Raw genomic sequence first — 22,994 nt, 5'->3', positions numbered from 1 at the left:
ATGGAGCAAAGAAATTCAAACCGATGAATCGAGTAATTGTTTCAGCTCTTTTAGTTATCTTTGATTTATTAATTTTTGGTTTTGAGTCAAAATAATGTTGCTGCAACACAGCGATGTGACATTCAAGTGACAATATTGAATCTTTGACAAAAAAGAATGAAAATAAAGTACACCTACAAACAAATGACATATTACAGAGAAGGAAAGACCGGAAGAAACTTCATTTAAAAATGGCAAATGAGTGCTATAAATGTGTTGTGTGAGCAGCGATTTCATCGTTGTCTTTGTCTTCACAGACCCTCTCCTAAAGATGAAGTGCCTAAGGTAAGGAGAAAAACATTCACTTAAAATTGCACGTTAATTCAAATATACTGTACCTGAATTCTGTGCCCTTCTGAGAGTTTGTCACAACACAAATTTGGTGTGGCATGCATAAGTGACGTCACAGGCATGACTTATATATGATTTATATAGCTGCTGTGTGTACACTGTTGATTTTGATGTGATTATTGTGCAGTGCTTTTGGGAATGCTGGTTTACATGCATGGATTTATTGTGAATTTGCTGTGTGTGTGTGTGTGTGTGTGTGCATGTTGTGTGTCTTCACCTTTATCCAGGACGAACCTCAAGAAATCATTAAGCCTGTCCCGATCACGCACCCCGTTTCAAGCACCACATACACCAAGCCGTCAAGTCAGTCCAGCCCCGCGTACAACAAGACAGCTCGGCCATTCGGGGTTGGCAGCAGTGTGAGCGGGGCCCCCAAAGTTGCTTCCATTCCTTCTGAATCGTCTGCTTTTACACCAGCTGCTCCCTCTCAGCCGCCACAGCCCCCATTTCCACTGAGGTCCACTCTACCCGCCCCAATCTCAACTCCGGCCAACTCAGCTCCCAGGTCTAGCCCCGGACGCGCCGCCTTCACCTCCCCATCTGTCTCTTCCTCCTCATCTAACTCCTCATCCCCAGCCAGAGTGACTGCCCCCTCCTCACAGCCCGCTGCCCCGCAGTCCTCCGTCTATAACACACCTATCAACCTCTACTCTAATGCCAATGCTTGTGAGGTTGCAGTGGGACAGAGACGAGGTCTTTTGGAGAGCCAGGGGCTGACAGAGCCCATTAATGGGTAGGTACCAAAAACTCAAAATGGTATATACAGCAAATAGTGGCTTTACAATGTCTGCAGACCACCTCTTCAATCTTTTGCACATTTTATCCTGTTGTGGATTTAGTTTTAAATTCAACCACATATGTGCCTTTTAATCTACAGCCAAAAACTCACTAAATTTATTAAAAAATCAAAAACTAAAACCTGTGATTTAAGACCATATTCAGTTGGGACTTACTTCTTAGTGAAGTCCCCACAAACTTTGTGTACTTTGTGCAGGATTTGTGGAGTTTATTCAGTTCACCCTGGCAAACTCTCTCAAGCTTCTGGATGAGAAATGTCTGTGAACTGCCATCTTTAGGTCTCTCTCCTCCACAGCTATGGGTTTTATGTCTCAGCTCTGGCCGGGACACTCGAGGACAGTCAGGGACTTGTCTTGACGCAGTGTCAGCATCAGCATGGCTGAATGGCCCAGGTTATTGAGTCAAGATTAAGGGGATAACACATGGCAATATAAAGATAATCCTACAACACAATCAAGTGCCCAGAAAGTGAAAAGGTCTCAGTACTTTCTGCAGCCACTTTACATACAGATGATTTTCACAAAAAAATGTTTACTTTGGCATAATCAAGTGCTGTCGGGGAGCAGGTCTAGGAGGAATTGTGATCCACAGTCACCGCATAATAGTTGACATTTTCTTCATCTGAAGGAATGTACTCGTATTACAGAAAATCAGATACTCCACTCTGCTTTTCTTTGCCCCATTTTTACCTCAAAATATGTGTATCATATTGTTTTTTTGTTTTTTTTTAGACCTAATACTGAATCACCTAAGTTTTCACACAGCTGCACACGAGGAAGATCCAAGACACGCTTGCACATCTTGTTCACATCTTCCACAGGGCAATTGGAAAAGGAACAGAGTCTAGACGACTCGCTAACTGATGCTACTGTCTGCCTATCATTAACTGGCGTTCGGGTGAACGGCTCTGCCAAGCACACTGTCTGTCTGCCCGACAGGCAGAGCTGGTGTAACACTTGTTTCTAATTAGCAGGATCCTGGCAGCGCTGCACTCTAAGGGACCAGGGACAGCACTAAGTTTGGCTGCTCCGGGCTCTGTCATTGTGGTTACGGTTCACTGACGGGTTACGGTCGACTGAATAAACTTAAAGTGCTTAAGTGCCACCCTTGCTTATTTCTGTCACCTGAGGTAAAAAAAAAAATCACATTTAATACATCTGAGGCACCTTTTTCCCCACCAATATCTGTAGATGTAAGCACAATATGTCATTTGTGCCGCTAGGGGTCAAAACAATATCTTTATGTTGACTTAGAATGTCAATAACTAATCCACACAATATAATGTAAAAACAAAAGACAACCCAAATATTTCCTTCCTCACCTTCCATAGAGGCTTTGTTTGTATGGGTAAAGCAGATGACGTCATTAAAAAGCAGCCACATTTAAATAGTCTCTTACCTTGAATGGTAATAGTGATTTCTATAGCTTAAATTCTAAAGTTTTTATGTAAGAACACTACAAAGCAAAATACATAACATCAGTCTCCTTGTTTTCCGATATTTTAATTCAGAAGTTTTACATTTTATTGTTTTTGTTTGACGCCACTGTCAAACAATTGCTGTGTTCTCTCCCTCTCACATGAAACCTCGGCCTGTCATTTATGAAGTGGAGTGCATTTGTCTCTGCATGTGTGCGTTTGTTTCTTTGACCTGCACGCCGTCTCTGGGAGATTTCTGTGGTTTTCTACCCACACATCCTCTCAGAAGGGCCTTTTTCGGTGGAAGAGCATGTGTGTCGGGACTGTTTTCTCCATCTTGTCTTTTTTTTTTTCCTTCCTTCACTTCACTTCAGTTCTTTTCCCTTTTACCCTTGTCTCTGCCAACAGGAGGAAGAAGACACAGACGTCAAGTTAGTGCTGTGAACGATCATAAACTCGTCTCTGCTTTGTGATTACTAAAGGCTTGCTTGCACCTCTTTGACCTAACCCACGCAGACCTCATGTATTCATTCCCATCCACTCATAGCACGTCGTTATTTCAAGGGTCCAAACGGCTCGTATTGTCAACACACTCATGTTCTGTGTATTTTACACCGTGAGTGGACAGCGCTGTCGGCACAGCTCTGCATTTGTGTGTGTCAGCACTGTGTGTTTGCTTAAGGCATTTCAAATTATGAGCTACACATGTTCAGCTTTGGACAAGAATAGCCAGACTTGTGCCGTCTTCAGCTTTCACCTCCGCCCACCTGACACGCACATAAATAAACACTAATCTACTGAAACAAACTCCAAATACAAGAGTAAAACAAGACTTTTAATTGCATCACGGTTCAGAGCAGGACTCAAACTCAGCTGTTTGTGTAAACCATTAACACAATATTGCATTCTTAATTATTATCAAGAGGTGAAGGCGAGCTTTCTGTTGTTATTACTGACATCTTGTGGTGAGATGTAGTCACTGCCGCAAACACCCACACACATTATTATGCAGGGAATGTGAATTTCACCAATTTTTTGGTGTAGTGATTTAATGGCTCGTCACTTGCTTAAGTCGTACCCACTGCTGCTTTAATATGTGGCTGAATTCTACTCTGTGGTCTTCTCTCTTAATAGTGAGCCTCACAGAATTCTTAAGTAAGTAGGACGGAACACTTTTTCTATATATTATGTATATATACATACATACATATATGTATATACTGTGCTATAAATGATACCTACACCTGATGAGACTACGTTTCTCTCTGCATCTCTGCTCGTCACCTTCTCATTGCTCGCCTGCAGAACTCCACCTACACCTAGACCGAGGAGGTAATTGTGAAGCCTAACAGATGTTAGGTCAAAGTGTCAAACGTGTATCTACAAGCTGCACCCTGGTTGAATGTGAAGCAGTCGGCAGTTAGTACACTATGTGTGGCTATGCATTCGTGTGTTTGTGGAACGTGTGTATTGTTTTCCTGTGAATACTTTATTTCTGTCTACTTCTCTAACAGCTTCATCATTTTTTTTGGTCCATCTGTACAGGAAACCCGCCGTTGAGCCTGAGAACCACGCGTCTCCGCTGAGCGACGCCAGTAAGAAGCGTCTGATTGAGGACACGGAGGACTGGCACCCCCGGACAGGAACCTCCCAGTCCCGCTCCTTCCGTATCCTGGCCCAGCTCACTGGCACTGAAAACGGTGTGTACCAACTTTGGTCAGACAAAACACTACTTCGTCTTATTTCTTATAAAATAATAACATGCTGAGTGTTGTCAGGCTCAGATTTATAAAGCTTTTAAATCACTTTAAGCCAGAGTACTTCACATATTTATCCAAAATAAATACCCTCCTTAGTCTAATCTCTCCTTTATAACTGACTTTTATTATTTTCCCTCTTTTATAATCACATTATTTTATTGAAAAACCCTAAACCCTCTGTAGATTATAGTGATTTCACAGTTCCTTTAAATAATAGAATCGAGTTTTCATCAGCGTTGGACTCCATGAATCTTTTATATTTCTGTTTTGACTGTAAGTGACACAGACGGTTACATGAGAAGGCTGCGGCTTTGGGCCGCGCTCCATCCTTAAATGCGTGCGTGCGTGCGTAGCTGCAGCTACTGTTCGGCTGATGCAAAGTGACATTTTAACGGTTGCTCATTTATTAGACTGAAGAAAGATGAGAGATTTGTCTTTCACCTCTCTTCATTCCGTTACCGGGGCCTTTGTGGTGTTTGTAATCTGCATTTTTAATGCATTCACTGTGCACCGCTCTCTCTGCAGCTGTGAACAATATTGCAGATAAGTCACTGTTACAGTCGTTCAGTTCTTATGACGACAAGAATAATTTAGAGGAGAGATTGACATGCCTCTAGAAGAAATCTGCAAATGGGACATTTCTTACATTTTTATTGGTCTTTTTATTTTCATTGTTACAGAGCAAGTTCCAGAGAACAGTGGGAAGAAGTAAGTGGTTTGTGTTTGTGAGTCTGTCTGTCTTTCTCTTTTGTCTTCTCTATGTAATACATCTGTTTTATCAATAGTGGAGTTACAGTTCTAATTATTTTCAAGCGAGACTTGGCGCTCTGAATGCTAGTGTAAGCATTTCTATTTAGTCCGAGTGGTTCAAAGTTAAGTCCCGATTTCCCTTATCTTACGATCCTGCAGCATTGCACTTAATTTAAGGCTAAATTTGGACAGACCGCACCGAGGAACATGGCTTAGCAGAGATGACCGTAGACTCGTCCTATGCCGTAATGGCTACTGCTCCTCTGAGTCTCACCCTGATTTCTTCTCTGCTGTAAACATGGTATGGCCTCCAAATGAGATCCCCAAATAATCAGTGTGTCACTCACTGGAAACTGGGGGTAATTATGTGGGATTGTGGGTAATAGCGGCTATGCCAGAAGGAGATTCCTGTTCATTTGTGAGGTTTAATTCAATGCGCTGCCCCTAAAGAAAACCTCTTTGGTTTGTAATGTAACACACATCTGCAAAAAGGAAACTGTCTGATTTCATCTTTACTCCCAGCTGTGTGTTTTCTGTGACCTGCTGTTTTTTTTTTTCCTTCATCTCTTCCTCTGCCTCCTCATCTCCTACTTTAATGTTTCTACCGTCTTTTCTTTTCTTTTCCTTTCTCCCTTTTAATCTCGTCTTCTGGGAAATCTCAGAGCAAACAAGGTGGACCCAGAGGTTGTAGGACGCCAGTACAACAAGCTGAGAGATTGGCATCATGACATTTCAGCGCGATTGCTTAACGTGTAACTGTGAAAAAAAAAGAAAAGTGTGCTCTGTTCTTGTTATTGTTTTATTTATTTTATTTTGCCGCTGCCTTCTTATGTCGACTGTGAGAACACAGTCTCCATAAATGTCCAATTCCAAAGTTTAGACATAGGAGAAAAAAGGTTAATGACCAGTAAACAAACAGTGTTGTAAAGAATCGTATCCTCTATTTGTACTTTTGATTGTTTCACGCTACATATTATATTATTGTCGTGTACTTTTCCTTGTTTCTGAGCCTCTGAGTTCCTTTCCCTCCACTTGATCTGTGACCTGTAACTTCATTTTTCTGTGCATGTTTGCCTCTATTTTCTATACTAACATAAATAGTTTGTCAATCTTTAATGATTTGATCTCAATAAACTTCATTTGCCTACTGCTGCTTCTGCCTATCTCTTTCCTTCCTTCCTTCCTTCCTTCCTTCTCTCCTTCTTCCTTTACAGAAAACAGTAAACAAAGTGAGATAATGAATGACGACGAAAACTCTTGTGAGTCCAATGAGTGCCCTTTTTTTTACATAAATAATACAATCATAGATGCTCGATACTGTATAAAATCAGTGCATGATATTGTATAATTTAATAGATTTGGTCAATGTTATTATATTATATCCCCAATATAATCCCAGTATGCTTCTAATTAGTGTGCAACAAGACTGCATAAGTGGAAGAAAACACGATAAAACATAACCTTGAATCTGTGGTTTTTAATATACATTATTTTGTAGCAAGAAAAAAACCCAATTAATATTCAATAAAATACAGTTTAATATGAGAAGCAGCTTGTTATGTGCCGGATTGTCAAAGTATTCAATCGTATCATAACCTGTTGAGAAACACAACACATGCAACAATACACCAGTGTTTCCCTGTGTCTGAGACACTTTGCTGCCCAACAGGAGGTCGTCAACTTGAAATGAAAGCGGTGAAATTGTTGAGCAGAAATACTTGCACTGCTCATTTTCTCCTCAAATATATTGTGGCTCTTAAAACTTTATGCTGCCATATTGGAAAATACACCACTATTTTTGCAGCAGTGCCTCTACTTCTTCTTTTCCAGGGGGAGAAAAAAAAAAAAGGTAATAAACCCTCACTGAGCTCACACAAGTTATCTCCTGCTGCCAAATCATCAAATGAAGGGTAATGTTTGAGGGCAAGCTGGTTATATAATAGACACTATGGCGATATCATCACCTGGAATTGTCCCCCGTATGACAGTAGCTTAAAAACCTTATGGAGCAAGTTGTTTGGAAACATTTTTAACTTTTAAACCTTGACGCACAAGCGAGCAGGAATCTTGAATCTTGGTCGACTTTTTTCCAAAATGAATCAAGATGACAAGTCTCTATGTAAGATATATTACTACTCATAGAGAGTGTGTGTGTGTGTGTGTGTGTGTGTGTGTGTGTGTAGTCGTGAGTTATGATATATATGTATAAGTATGTATGTCTGTTTCTTAGTGAGGCACTTGACAAATCCACTCCCACGGCCCACACGTCGCCTGCAGCAAAGACGTACTCCAAATCGGCGGCAGCACCCAGGAACGGCAACGTTGTCCCTGGGTCCACTTTCGTGAGCCCTGCGGCACAGAACAAGCCCTTGTATCAGCCAGGAGGTCCAGGAGGTCTGGGAGGTAGGGTTGCATTTTCTTAGAAGTACATGTTCTTATGTGTAGTTACTTCTTTTAGCCAAGAGAGGGCAGCAACTCTCCTCTATCTGCTGCTCAGCGGTAACATCCAATGCAGGATGATTACCTGAATCCAAGTCATATAAGGTTATAAGCTCTGTGTACAGTTAATGAGCTCTTATGATTTGCTTATTCTAAGATTGCTGTAGCTAAGTGGATTCATACTTGTAGCAATCCCTGCGGTGGTCAGGATAAATATTGACTGAAAGGCATCATTTAAGGGCAATTATGAGCACTAACTACCAGGACACAGTTTTTCACTTATCAACAGATACACTCATGTGCCTTAATGTGTTTCTCGAGAGGCCCTTTTCATAAATGGCTGTGTAATGGCGCCTCAGGAAAAAGAGTAGAAGAGGGCACAAGTGGTTCTCAGTTGGCAGTTTTGTTCATCAGATTAACGTCAGATGTGCTGCGGTCCAAGTAAACAAACTTGTATTTTGTGTCGACCATGTGGAACAGGGCAGTGGTAAGTGACCTTAGAATTAGACGTGAATGACCCCTTTTTGGTCATTACATATTCGACAAAAGCAGACGTGATAAAAAGAAACACTTGATGTGATTCAATCTGTAAAGAGGAGTTTGTATAGTGAACTCAATTCATTCAATACTGACAGTCATTTACAGTCCTGCTGTGATCACTTTCTCTTCCTCATACAGCGACGACCGACTCACACGTAGATGTAGATCACACAGATATGACACTACATATGATGCCACTGGAGAATAGTGTTTGTATTCTAGTAATTTAAATGGAAAGAAGTGGTATGGATAATTGTCTGTTTAATATCTGGAAAACAAGTTCCAGAATTTTCTGATCCTATTATGGTTGCATGATACAAACACTTTGTGCTGCTTTTCTATTTTCTATTGTCATAAAAGTGCAAAAGACACCAGGGTATACTAACATATACATTTTGTATAACTTAGTAAGAGGCCCATGGCCACATTTTATATTTCCAGTAGTTTATAGCAAGTATTCCAGCAAGTATGGAATACTTGGAATACTAATGAATATAGTTGTGTGTAAAAATACCCCATTTACCTTACAATGAATGAAAATAGCCCATGAAACAACAATGATCAGAGAGTTTTAACATTTCAAGTGCTTTCAGATTTTTAATATACCATGTATAAGAGCTAAGTGGCCTGTGAATGGCATGAGCGGGTCTTTAAATACACTTTAAATACAGTAATTATATGTCAGTAAATTATTTTAAGATTATAAAACCTAACTTGCAATTGCTCACCAACTCAACCTCAGTTAATTCCCACCACTTCTTAGTTTCTGGCCATTGACCCCCTCCGTTTATTCTGTTCACTGTTTTGGGAGCACTTCTCCTTTGACCCCCCAAGGCTTTAATTATATGGGTTTCTTTCAATTTTGTCTTTGTCCCAATCGCCGTCTTCCTTAATAGTCCCTCTGAGGATCACCACCACTGACCTCCATCCTGAAAGTCTCTTTGCACTGCAATAGGAAATATTCTTCATCCTCTTCACGTAATAAAAGGAAGAGAGTGGGGGATTATTTTATTATTTTCTGGGTATCAGTGTTATTCCCTGCGGAGGGAGAAAGCAAATCTGTCCCTTTTTCAGTACAGGGTTAAAATAAAACAGAATTCAGGCAGGATTATTTAGTGGTTTACTTGATTGTTCACTCATTTTCAATTGGGGGAACATTATTTTGGTTTAACGGTTTAATGGAGCACATTCATGCAGTGCCGTTAAAGTAATGACCTATTATTGTACCCCTCTGGTTTAGGTTTTCCAAAGGGTGGAGCAGCTCCTTCATTTGGCAAAGTCACTGGCCCTGCTCCAAGAGGTCCGGACCGCCCCACTCCACAGCCACATCCAGAGGACCTCAACTCTCTTATGCAGCAGGCTGAGCACATCCCAGCCGGAACACGCACCCCAATGTGCAACAAGTGCAATAATGTCATCAGGTAAAAATAATGCTCTAAAATCAGACTGTGCAGATATTTGGTCTTTAATTTACAATAATAGATTCCCAGGGATCACCTGTCCCTTGTTTCTTCTCACCAGGGGCCCGTTCCTTGTGGCCATGGGCATGTCATGGCACCCTGAGGAATTCAACTGTGCTCACTGCCACTCCTCCCTGGTCGAGCATGGATTTGTGGAGGAGAGAGGCCAGGTGTACTGCGGAAGCTGCTACGAGCAGTTCTTCGCCCCGACCTGCTCCCGCTGCAACCAGAAGATTCTTGGGGTGAGTTGTAACGCCTAACGTACACAACTTCATCCACTGTAGTGAAGTTAATTATAGAACCTAATAAGGTTTAACATCAGCGTTGGGCAGTAATGTGTTACTCTTTTTATACTATTACTTCACCCAGTAACAAGTAGTGGAAGGGATTACAATTTACAAAAGTCAGTCAATCATCATCTAACCGCTTTATCCTCCACGAGAGGGTCGCGGGGGGTGCTGTGCCAATCTCAGCTACATGGGGCGATAGGCGGGGTACACCCTGGACAGTTCGCCAGTCCATCGCAGGGCCACACACAGATAGAGACAAACAACCATTCACTCTCACACTCACTCCTACGGTCAATTTAGAATGTCCAATTTACCTAATCCCCACATTGCATGTTTTTGGACTGTGGGAGGAAGCCGGAGAACCCGGAGAGAACCCATGCACACACGGGGAGAACATGCAAACTCCATGCAGAAAGGCCCTTGTTCCAACCGGGGCTCGAACCCGGATCTTCTCGCTGCAAGGCGAGAGTGCTAACCACTACACCACCGTGTAGCCCCATTTACAAAAGTTATTATGTTAAAAAAAGTCACATTCAGAAAACACAAAAGTTAGGAGCGTGACTTTTTGTTGCTTTGAGACGCTGCCATGTTTGTAGTTCTGCAGTACAGTGGATTCACCTCCAAAAGAAACTTGTTGTACATCACTTCATAATCATCATCTGCAGACACTCCTCTCCCCGGCCACTTCCACTAGCTTCTCTGGAAGGATCCCAAGCCAGCGGAGAGATGTAATCTCTCCAGTGAGTCCCGGGTCTGACCCAGGGTCACGGAATTTTCCTCCTGAATCCAAGGTCTGACTAACAGCTGGACTCTCCTCTCCTATACCCTGGTGTAGACTTTCTCAGAGAGGCTGAGGAGTGTGATCCCCTTATAATTGGAGCACACCCTATAGCCCCCTTTCTTGAGGATAGGCAAAACCACCCCAGTCTATTGTCTACACAATGTTGCAGTGATGTGTCATCCACAACATTCAGAGCCATGAGATATTCAGGATAGATCTCGAGTTTGCCAGATTCTCTCCGGGGCGGACTGAAAGTCTTGTTCCATGATCATAGTGGAAAAAAAAAAAGCTTTTTAAAGAACCTGTCCAACACTGCATCTTATATATAAGTATGAGCCATAAAAGAATCCTCACAGGCTGAAGGTTTGAATGTTCAAATCACAAAAAAAAGAAACCTAGATCATTCTAGAATCAAAAAATATTAACCTCAACATGCTGTTTCTCAATATGCTTTCTCTGCAGGAGGTCATGAACGCCCTAAAACAATCCTGGCACGTGTATTGTTTTGTCTGCACTGCCTGCCAACAGCCGATCAGGGGCAACACGTTTCACATGGAGGACGGACTGCCATACTGTGAAAAAGGTACTGCAGGAAGTCCCAAAAAGTGACATCGTGAAGGCGAACCCTGGGTGCAGAAATGCTAATAATACTTTCTGTTGTCAATACTCAGACTACTACAACCTGTTTGGGACCAACTGCCACGGCTGTGAGTTCCCCATCGAGGCAGGCGACAAGTTCCTGGACGCCCTGGGATTCACCTGGCACGACACCTGCTTCGTGTGCACGGTAGGTGCAAAGAAGGTTGCTCAGGTGACATCCACAGTGTAACAAAGGATAGTTTGTTTTGATAGTTTAGTCACGTGTTCTTGGAAAACAGGAGAAACAAGGAAAGAAGAAGTTAAACTTAATAATCTTAAATAGACGGCAACATGTGTCTCATCAACTATACCAGCTCAGTTGACCAATGAAATGTGGTCACATGACATAATTGAGAAAGAGTTACCAGGAAATATTTATAATAGTTATAATAACAACTCTGTCCTCTGTATCTTTATGTCTTTCCTCAGGTCTGCTCGACTAATCTGGAAGGTCAGCCGTTCTTTTCCAAAAAGGACAAGCCTTTGTGCAAGAAGCACGCCCACACTGTCAATGTCTGACCTGGGGTCAAGCTCTGGTGTCCGTTTACAGCGATTCACATGTCCTTCAGATATTAAATCTCAACAAAATCTGATTACTCTGTATTCTGTTGAAATAACTTTGGGTCAGAGGCTCCACTTTAGGCGTTATTCTTGTGTATTCATTAGCTCTTTTTGGGATGATAATGCAGGTGTACATTTGAATACACTGTTCGCCCCCTTTTCCTCCAGTTCTGTATCCGTGTGAGTGGATTTGTATCACATGGATTTGTTTTCATTTATGCGGGTGAAACGTTCAGCTCTTTGTAGAATACGTGTTTACGGCAATGACCTACTGAACCCCTCAGGGGTCACATATTTAAACATCATTAGAAATGTACTACATCTGTGTCATGCACATGCAAGATCTAGAAATTAGGATTATTTAAGATTTTAAGTATATTTATTTGTGAGCAGTCACCTTACATTCAACGAGATTCAAAATTTAAAGGCATTGGGGCCTTCAGAATAAAATTGTATTTGGCTATTAATATTTTGAATTCTTCTAAATGAATGTGGTATTTAACGACTCCCAGTAAATGAATGCACTCATTGGTAAAGGATTAAATTCAGCCTGTGATTGAAAAGACAGATCTAATAGTGATAACAACCAGCATGACATGCTTGTCTTATCGTGAGTAACCATGTGAAAATGTGCTGAATTCATCATTCCTGACAAATGGAATTAATTTTGTGCTGATCAGATCTAAGCTAATGTCTTTTTATTATTTTATATATATATTTTTTCAACTTTTGATGCAGTGTGTATGCCAAACTGTCTTTATCAGGATCTGTTCATGTTTTTTTCTGGTCATCTTTTATTTTTTGGGCAGACTTCAGTCTCTTAACACAAAACTATTTTAATATATGCTTCCAGAAATCAGTTGTAAGCTTTTTATTGCCCTTTTGCCTTTGCACACTTTCTATGTATAAGAGTGGTTGTTATTTGTTTATCCTCTCATTGGATTAGGCATAAACAAGCACGGCTTTCCTTTCATTTCAAATAAAAGGGTTCAACAGTGACCACAATCAAAGCTGTGGTGTATAAATCTTATCTTGTTTTTAATGGCTGAGGGATTTTACTCAGTATTGTAAGTCCTTATCATTGTATTTTATACTTTAATACTTTTATTTTGCATTTAATTTACTTTCTTCAACACACTCTTTCTTCAACACACTCTTTTTCATGAAAAAGCTTTTTAGCTTTTTTTTACTCCCTGCATTTTCATTAGTTATATATTCTTCTTCTCTTTTATTTTTATTCCTGATCATTAGCTTTTATGTCCTTTCCTCATTGCAGAATGTTGAGATTGATGGGCTCTTGTTTTATTTGCTTTATTATTGGTGGTGTTAAAAGGGTTTGTTGCACATCATGTGAAGCACTTTGAGTTCCATTGCTCTTTCATTAAAGGTTTTATATACAAATATTATTGACTGAATAACAAGGGAAAATTTGGCTACTCTATTATCACTATTAGGGACCTGCATTTGGATGCATTCATTCATTCATTGTCCATTCACAGCAGAGGTCTCAAACTCGCGGCACTCGGACCACAAGTGGCCCCCGACTAAATTTTTTGCGTCCCGCCCTTCAATATCAAGTTATACTGAGAACTCCTTCCCCTGTGGCTAGCTTACACACAGAATATAATACTAAATATGATTGTTATGTTGTTGTTATGTTGTCATGAACAGGAAGCAATATTTTTTAATAAAAATAAGTAGATTTATATGTTCAAATGTTATATCATTTTTGATTTAAATTGTTATTATTATTGTTGTGAACTGCGCATCGCTCCATATCATAACAAGTGCCTTTACTTTGAAATTCTGTGAAACGTCATCATAAATATCGTTATTGCGTTATCGTGATGGAATATTGTGATATGATTTTGATTGGACACTTATTATATACATGTTGTTTGAGTTAGAGACCCCTGATTTACAGTTCTGTGCTGTTCTGTTCTCTGTACATAAACATAATTTAGGAATTAATTAACTTTCATTCAAACAAATAGAAAAATCAATGTATCAACATACGAGCATTAAGCTAACACTATGCTTTCTTTCTTTCTTACACATCCTTTTAGTGTGTTGTTTTAAAAAAAAAAAAGGTTTATTCTTTATATTCACACCGTAGACTGTATTACAGTGATATTCGGTTTTAGTAATTGTTTATTTAATAACAGGCAACAGGGTTAAGCAGTGTTCCATCATTAGGTTGTTCCTAATGTGCACTTCTCCAGGCCGCCGGAGGTGGGCGCTGCTGTGCGCAGGTCGACAAGAGACTTTTTCAATCAGCCTCAGCTGAGGAGAGAGAGAGGAGAAAAGTCCGTGCTACACTTGGAAAACTCTGACACAAGAAGACATTGGCGGACACTTGCAAATAAAGGAGAGCACTGACTGCCGGGCTTTCTCCTGTCACGGCAAACAGGAACCGTATGGTTGGAAAGCAAGAAGAAGACGGTGAGTTTACTCTTCTTCTATCAGAACGCAGCGCAGTTTGAGCGGCAGCGACGATGCTGATGGGGTCGGAGTGTTTTACGGTTGTTGTGTTTATGAGTCTCTCCGCCTCAGTGGATACATTGATTTGTTTACCGAGCTGCTACTGCCGTTACTGCTGATGATACTGCTGATGACACTGCTGATGATACTGCTGCTGCTCATTATGATTCAAACCCAGTGTTTGCTTGTCAGCGCTGGCAGCAAAAACAACAACAGCAGCAGCAGCAGCAGGAGCCGAGTTACTGGTGGAATCTATGGTGATGATGGTGATGCTTATCAGTAATAGGTGCTTGAATCTTTTAGTGCATCTTGTTGCCTCATCTAAAGCCAAGTAAACGCTGGTTAACTGTGTTAAGATAAGATACAGATGAGTTCATGGATGTTTTGATCAATTATTTGATCATTATTGAGCTGTTGTATTGTAGAAACATGTAGCCTTTTCGCATCATTATCTTATATTATCTTATCTTATCTTAAAGAATAGTATTTATTAGGTTGTGGTCTTTAAGATTTGCCAGAGTAATTTAAAGGGAGAGTACAGTTTTTTTGTTTGTACTCATGTACAGTTAGGGGGTTTCATATAGTCCTGGAGTCTCAAACTCAAATGACCTGGGGGCCACTCGGCATCTTGTCCAGTGAAGTGACAAAAAAGTCCCCAAAACTTTTTGACACAACATTCCATAATTATGTCACAAAAATTGTTATTCATTATGATATTTCATATAATAATAATCATAATAAAAATGGCTGTTTTTATATGGAACAATAAATGTCCACAATAAAAACATGTGTTTATGATACAACTTGATATTAAGTGGAGGGCCACATGAAATTGATTGGGGGGCCGCAAATGGGGCCAAACGGGCCGCGTGTTTGAGATCGCTGCTCTAGTCCCTTGGTCCTCAAACTGGTTCGTGTACCACCAGTTGTACCCGAGTTTCCTCCGGTGGTACTCAGGAATAATGTTCTACTGTATATACCATATGTGATCAGAGCGGTGGATAAAATATATAATAGTAAATTAAAGAACAATTACTACAGTCACTTTATCGCTCGCTCCATCTTAATCTAAGTTCACTATACCAGTGTGTGAGGAAGAGGAGGATGATGAGAGAGAAACTTGACTTATTGGGAGTAAATCTGTGAAATGTCCGTTACTCACTTTACACCACTGTATTTTAACGTTGGCGATGAGGGTGTTACTTGGATGTGTTTAATTGGCATTCACACCCGCGTCAAATCCACTGCAGTGCACCATTTGATGCAGCGCTACAACATGCATTCATCTTCCCACCACTTGCATAGTTATTAGCAGTGAAATTAGCAGTGAACCTTACTTTTTAAAACTTGGGACAGTGCTCAGTGTCGTTTATTTCATCTTTAAAAATCCTTAGTATACCCTTTAATTTGACTGTGTAAGAGAGGGTACACAGCACACAGTGCGCTGCCTGTTTGCAATGAATGGCAACAGCAGAGATGATGTTTGGTTTCCCTGTAAGTCCAAGTCAAGGAAATCAATGAAATTCATATTGTTTGCTATATTTGGAATACTTTCAGTGGTTGACCATGCTGTCAGGCAGCTATTTAAAAAAAAGAAAATACCCTACACCGCTGTGCAGCCGCATGCTGTGCTGTTGCCTTTTATGCACACAAGAATAAAAAGATACAGCAGAAGTACAGCAAATTGTACGAATGTTATTGATTTATTTCAGTTGGGTCCTCTCTACAGATTTTCTCTGTTCCCTGCTATTCCCATCAAAACAATGTGTAAACCATGCTTAAGTTTTCCAAAGTATACTATTATATGTAACACACTAACTCATATACCCCTCATATAAAAGCTAAATTGTCCATTCCATGAGAAACTGGCTAAATTGAATCTGGTGATGAGGATCGTGTGATGTACACGTGCACTGCCAAATGAACCGAGACTGTTTTCTTAACTTCCACAATTGTTTAAAGATTGTATAAAGATGTACACAGTGGAGTCAAATTGTAATGACGTGTAACCATTTTTTTACACCTGCTGTGTGTGTAATGTCTGCATTGGCATTGGATCATTTGTAATATTTGACTGTTGCATGTGTGACACAGAACTTCTCTGTGCTCTGCAGTGGATCAGCGAGCTTGACCGCGTGCGCGTGACATCATCACCGATGTCCTGACGTTTACGTCAGCATCTGTATTCACCAGTATTCATCTTGCATAGTGAGTCCTCACAGAGGAGCTCTATTGACTGATCTTAATTCAGACAGGGTAAGGTTTTTAATTTAAATATCTATTGGCTCACTCGTGGCTAGTGGGTATGGAAATATACCGGCTGAAGAAAATGATGCAACTGATGATTAGTGTGTTCTTAGTGTGTGTCTTCTTTTAAACAGATGAGTCTAGAGGGCTTTGTCATTTTTTATGAAAGTTATCATTGACTGATAATTATCTCGACAGTGTTGTAATGTAACGAAGTACAAATACTTTGTTGCTTAAGTACAATATTCACATATCTATTCTTTACTTTGTTATTTATATTACCAGCAACTTTCACTTTTACTGCAGTACAGTTCCTCTAACTATATTTGTTGATCGTTACTACCAAATCACAAGATGAAGAAGAATTGGTATTATGGTCTGTATTGTATTTATATAGAGTTTTTCTAGTTTTGATGTCTTTACACTATAGTTTTCACCCTTTCACGTGCTGCAACATGAGGGAAAAGTGTCTCGCTCAAGGACACATATAGACTAGCAGAGCCAGGAATTGAACCCACAACCTTCCAGTTGAAAGACAACTCGTCCTACCACTGAGCGACCATGGCTCAATCCAAAACTCCTCACTTTTTTTTTTGCTTTTACTTCTAAAATGTAGGTACATTTTATATCAGAAAATGACTTTTGATTCTTAAGTACAGTAAATGTCTTATACATTAAGACTTTTACTTAATTAATATTATAAAAAAAAGTGACTTTAACTTCTACCAGTGATTTTCTTGTAACATGCAGTGAATGCTGCTGAAGTGCACTAAATCTTTTTTGGTTGTTAGTAGTGGAGTCATATTTTTAATAATCAGTTTACACATGAGTGATTTTTTTGTGTATCATTTGTTATAATGGTTGCTAAATCTACTAACCTGTTTTCTAAAGATCAGCACTGGCCATAGGGAAGCCCATATGAGTCGACGTCTAGATCAGACTCTCATCAACATCACATCTGCAGGTGAACACCAGCTCCTCTCATGGCCTCCTGCCCTCTTGCACTTAAATCATCTCGTGGCCAAACATGCACAGTCTAAGTGGATACTGGTTCGAGTATGGGTTTGTCCACGGGGCTAAACTTAGCAAGCTGTGACCCCTCACCTCTGCTTCCTCCCTTATAATTGCAGGAAGCATGTCCGGGCCAATCAGAGCGGAGAAATGCAAAGTGCATATTAACAAGCTCAGTGGGAGCATTATTTCTGGAAAACAGGCAAGTGATGTCCAAGAATGAGGCCACCAGGTTTGCAGCGGCTGCAGAGGAGTTCTGTTTTGCAGAGAAAAGAAGAATCGCACATATAGTTTTTCCACGTCACACTTTTGCGTTAAACTGACTCTGATGTAATACACGGGGGGTAGAACTTCAGTATAGCGAGAGAGAAGCTGTCAGAGATTCAGTCACCGGCAGACTTGATGTTTGATGTCTTCTCCGGCTGCAAGGACATTCTATATTTCCATGATGTCTCTATAGTTCCTTGCTTTGTGCGCACGCACGCACGCACGCCTCTCAAGCAGCATCTCATGTCGAGGCTTTCCGCAGGTATGGCTTCACCATCTGTCATTTGCTGCTGTTCCTCCCACACACTTGACACTACTGTACTGTGCTGTATCTCCCACGTGCACCAGTGCATACCAAAGCAAAGGCAAACAGTCACACAGAGTTGTTTTCTTTGTAACAACAACACTGTCAACACAGATGCTTCCTGGGATGCAGGCCTGCGTTCGCAATCACTTGCAGACAGCGTCTCCTCTCACTGGAGAGCGGATCGAAATGATCATTTTGTGGCTCCCAGACGTCGTCTGTTTGAATAAGTTTGACAGAAAACTTCAGATCGGAAATAAATGTTGCTGAACTTATTCCTTCCTACTTCTTAATTAAGTGGGCATAGCAAAGTAAAGATGCCACACTCACTGTTTCACCAGTGGGACAGAATGCAGGCAAGAGAACTGTCTGAAATCTGCAGACTGCTTTGCTACTTCTTTGCCTGGAAGGTCAAATGTGACATCCTGTTATTAGAGAATTATTACAGAGGCAGGGAGAAAAAAATTAAGAGGGAGAAGGAGCTACGGGATGAGTGAGGGGATGATTGAAAATCGAAGACATGCAGAGGACGAGGGTTACTTTGCATGATTGCGTGAAAGTGGGGGAAATAACCCGAGCTTGAAATGTAGTCTCCGTCCTCTCGGTTATAGATGGCAGACATATGAGCTCCTACTAATAACTCTGGCTTTTTCTTGCAGAGGAAGACAAGTGCGGACGGTCTGGCTGGGTTCAGTGACAGGATGCTTTTTGATGTTGCGGGTTTGGATGGTGAGTCTGGCCCTCTGTGTCTTTTTAACTAAAATAGTTTCCCTTTTTTAACTTACAAAACTTACACATTATGTAAAAAAAACCCACATGAACTGTGCTTGTAATACATGCATACTGATAAATATACACTTAAAATACATCAAATGTGTGATATTTTGAAGAAAGTGAAATCCAAAGCTAAAATTGTTATCGATTGAGATTAAGTGATCTTTTTTTTTTCTGCAGTCGAGGTAGTATTTAGCATATCTGACCCTGTGTGTGTGTGTGTGTGTGTGTGTGTGTTAAGAGAATATACTGCCATGTGGGCAGCAATTGGCCTCCAAAGTGGGAGGCTAATTGACTCTCTGCTGAGCCTGAGAATAGCTATGTAAAATAAACCACACCGACGATAATAGAATCCAGTTTTCTCCAGGTATCGGGCGAGACACTGGCCCCGTCTACTGTCCGGAGTGCCGGATGTGAATAAGATCAACCCCCTGATCAATTGTAGTACATTTTAGAAACTCCCCACAGCTTAGGTTTCACCTGTGTGAATGTCTGCAGATGTGTTTGGACGACGGAGAATGTTCAGCTCACACAGTGTAATTATTACCTCCATCAAAGAGGTGTTTTTTTAGCTGGATCACACAAAAAAACTTCTTTTATTTAAACTTTTTCGGATTCATTTAAAGAAATTGTTTGCACTTTCTTTCTTTAACATTGCAGGATACATTGGAAATATTGCATCATTATGAAAGAAAAAAAAATACAGTGCACAGATTAAATTTAAATTTAAATCCATATTCAAGCACGTAGAATTTCTGCTGTGGAGTCAATGAATAATTTTGCCCTGGAATGGAACAGTAAGCCGTGCTGCGTCTTTTATTTGGCATTCCTTTTACATGAAGCAACAAACCCGGCTCTACAGGAGCCGTCATAAACGGCAAAATGTGCTGACACAGCTCCGGCGCGAGAGGCAAAGCCGCGCCGTTTAGTGAATAACAGGCTCCCTGTTCCCGGAGAGGCTCACTCCAGCTCCCTCTGTGACAGTTACCTGTTTTTGCGGCAAAGTCGGGCCAGACCTGAGGCCGAGAGCGCCGGTTTGTGCCGCAGAGTAACTCACACCCATGAAGAATGTCAAGAATCTGTGTGTTAAAGTTCACACTGTATGTGCGGCTGGATTGTGGCAAATAGGACCCAGCTGTGTGTGAGTGCACATGTGTGTTAGTGTGTGGAAAAGAATACACCGGTATTATGACCGTATGGGAAGCTCATCACGTATGTCACATCCAATAATACAGTCCCACACACACACACATATCTTAAAAGTGGTAGCAGGCAGGACGTCAACTCGTAATTATACTCTAACTTAGCGGTTTATTAAGAAAAGACAGGTCAGCTGGACCACCCGGAATCCCAGTATAAGTCACCTGTTTCATGTGAGAGGGGAAGTCCGCGATTCAACGCTCCTCGCTGTGCTCAGCACCGAAACCCAGCTGTGTTATTTTGCTGATATAATATTGGCTTAAGGTTAGAAGAATATGTTTCCTGACAGCGGCTTCCTTTTCTGGGATTTCATTATGCCTCATATCTGTAGAAAGAAGGGGGTTCTGTGTTTCACCACACATCAACATCATCATCATCCTTTTGGCTGTTTGATATTCCAAAATATGAATCTGAGAGGCTTTGTTCCAAATCCTTAAGTACTGTACGTCTATCCCGATGCATGTCCCGACTCTGTCTTATCTGCATCTGCAGTTGAAATTCATGCTCATCGGCGTAACAGCAAGTGACAGCGAGTGCTGCTCAGACTGCGAGGGGAGATGGAGAAACAGATGCAATCGATTTCTGTCCTGTTTGTGTTTTTCTGTTGCTCAGCCCCATGTTTCTGATGACAGATTGTAAGAATGGGTTTCATATGTGCCCCCCCCCATATCATATATAGGTCCAGGAGAAGGCAGAGAGCACTTGGAGTCATACCTGTGAGGTTGTCTGCCTAGGAAAAAAATGTGCTGACCACAGCTGCAAGCAAGCAGCACAGGATAGAGGAAGACAGACGAGGAGGATGCTCCAGGCACAATAAAGAAGAAGCTGGCTTTGCATAGATCATATCAGGTGAGTTTGTGCTTAGAGAGATATCGCTTATCAGTGTAACGGCAATCCGCTAATTAATGATTCAGCCACATCCTGGGACCATCAGGACAGAAGGGGGAGTGGTGTGTGTGTGTGTGTGTGTGTGTGCGTGCGTGTGTGTCTGTGGCAAATTTAAATAAATAATCCTAAAGAATTTGTATGTGACCATGTGAACTCTTGTGCCGAGCAGCCGTCGTGCAGGTATAACGTAATGCAAGGAAAATATCTCCACCTGGAAAGTTTTCCCTAAGACATATTAAACAACTCTGAACTGTATATGAATAAAATAACAGTATATTACCTTGCCATAACCAAAACATCAGCAAAAATGTCACAGCTTATGAACTTTTTCCACATAGGATGTCACGAATATGACATGAAAATGATAAAATGATAAACACAATGCGATTGCTCAGATATGACTGTTATTTACACAGTGTTTGTAGAGAAATCTGATCTTGAAGTGTGTGTATTTTTTTTTTCTTCTAATGTTTGGCAGTGGTTTCACTACTCAATCTGGAAATATGTCACACACAGTCAGGCAGAGGACTACTTCACATTGCAGCTCTTGTTAGGTTCTGGCACTGGGTGCGGGATTATGAAACCGGCCAAAACCAGTGACAGGTGACAAAGTCACGACTTTAACTTTGGATTAACTAAAACTGCCGATGAAAAACAAAAGGTGAGTCGTGATGTTACCGCGGCTTGCATGTCAGTTTTCAACTGCTACGTATACTTGTCAGTTAAGTTGGTCGTTTTCACTCATGGCAGCTGTTGGTCTTTGTTGAAGCGGCCGGTGTTTTGGCACCATTTGTCATGATTTTCCAGACTTTCTTTTTCCCCAGTGACATTTCAGAATGATTTCTCTGCTTATTGTTGGCCATTCCCTGCGCGGCTCAGGCAGCAATTATTTGTGTCTCGTGTTACTTTGAAAATATGAACCCGCTAATGGTTAAATCTCTTTTATTGGTACAACACCGTCAGAGTCACTGACATCCAGCCTAAAATGACACACACGGAGTAGCAGTGTGTGTTTTAATTCTCATTCAGTTCCTTTTAATTATGCGCGGTGTTAGTTTTAACAGAACTTTTCTTTCAGCATCACTGAAAGAAAAGTTACATATTTCCATGAATAAATTAGCCAAGGTTGTGTTTGGATGTAAAACATTATATTGATTATTATTTTTTTAGTCATGCAGACGTGGCAGAACATTTTTTTTTAGACTTTTCAAATCAAATTTCAGGTGATGGAAAACGAGTTTGCCGCATCAGTCACTCATTCGTCCTTAGTTCAGTCAGGTCCAGTCTGAGAGGAGATCCACTCCTCTCCGGTCTGAACCGTCAGAGCTGTACACAGAGGAGAAACTGGATAAGATTACGGCAAAAAGAAAGTGTGAGAGACAGAGAGAGAGAGAGAGAGAGAGAGAGAGAGAGAGAGAACCGAACCTGCTACAGCCCGGGTTGTTATTGCAGCTGTTAATTACCTCAACACAGCTACACATGTGGAGCTTCAGTCCCAGACGAACAGCCGCATACAAGTGCATGTCGGTATGCCAGAATATACAGATTAGAATTGAGCCAGAATATACAGATTACAATTTAAGCATCAGAGGAAAAGCTTGAGTGCAGGAAATACCTTTAACTAAATACACTGATTGAATCCGGTGTTTGCTTTGGCCTTTCCGCCACATGTATGCTTTTGTATCACATGTGCGTGATTTGTGGCTGAACCTGGTCATCGAGCTCATTCACTCCCATTGATCCTCGGTTCTTTTTCACATGTCTTGCATTGTATGCAGAAGGCCACTGGTGTTAAATTAGATTACAGAAAGATTGACGTGCTTAATTATGTGCCGCGGACATTTAATCCACGTCAGGGCGAGCGCCAGACTGACATAAGAGACAATGAGACCTCATCTCTGTCTGTCCGTCAGAGCGAGTGCTTGTCATCGCAGCACCATCGATCACATCATGTGCTGAAACTGTACAGAGAGGGTGATGAATATTCACTGTCAGTG

At 41.0% G+C, this 22,994-nt stretch overlaps 2 protein-coding genes across 5 annotated transcripts in view; both read left to right on the top strand.

Moving 5' to 3' along the window:
• pdlim5b (PDZ and LIM domain 5b) overlaps nt 1-12,835 on the top strand; it is a 34,344-nt gene extending 21,509 nt beyond the window's left edge. The window contains exons 4-13 of one of the 2 annotated variants that reach the window (XM_044012252.1): nt 297-324; nt 3,014-3,036; nt 4,151-4,305; nt 5,046-5,073; nt 7,346-7,518; nt 9,335-9,515; nt 9,616-9,796; nt 11,088-11,208; nt 11,297-11,412; nt 11,694-12,835. In XM_044012252.1, coding sequence (XP_043868187.1) covers nt 297-324; nt 3,014-3,036; nt 4,151-4,305; nt 5,046-5,073; nt 7,346-7,518; nt 9,335-9,515; nt 9,616-9,796; nt 11,088-11,208; nt 11,297-11,412; nt 11,694-11,783 — 1,096 coding nt within the window. In that variant the 3' untranslated portion in view covers nt 11,784-12,835. Of the gene's footprint in view, nt 1-296; nt 325-617; nt 1,124-3,013; nt 3,037-4,150; nt 4,306-5,045; nt 5,074-7,345; nt 7,519-9,334; nt 9,516-9,615; nt 9,797-11,087; nt 11,209-11,296; nt 11,413-11,693 lie in introns of both variants that reach the window. The other variant, XM_044012251.1, reaches the window with a different exon arrangement.
• Nucleotides 12,836-14,085: 1,250 nt separating this feature from the next.
• The window catches only part of bmpr1bb (bone morphogenetic protein receptor, type IBb), a 46,602-nt gene continuing 37,693 nt past the window's right edge, over nt 14,086-22,994 (top strand). For 2 of the 3 annotated variants that reach the window (XM_044012122.1, XM_044012120.1), the window contains exons 1-3: nt 14,086-14,267; nt 18,795-18,864; nt 20,789-20,958. The gene's annotated coding sequence lies outside the window, so the exon portion shown is untranslated. The remainder of the gene's footprint in view (nt 14,268-18,794; nt 18,865-20,788; nt 20,959-22,994) is intronic. The other variant, XM_044012121.1, reaches the window with a different exon arrangement.

This window comes from Solea senegalensis, linkage group LG21, assembly GCF_019176455.1.
Source record: "Solea senegalensis isolate Sse05_10M linkage group LG21, IFAPA_SoseM_1, whole genome shotgun sequence".
Lineage (NCBI taxonomy): Eukaryota > Metazoa > Chordata > Actinopteri > Pleuronectiformes > Soleidae > Solea > Solea senegalensis.
Note: the sequence above shows the minus strand (reverse complement) of the source record. Positions and strands in the feature narration are given on the sequence as shown.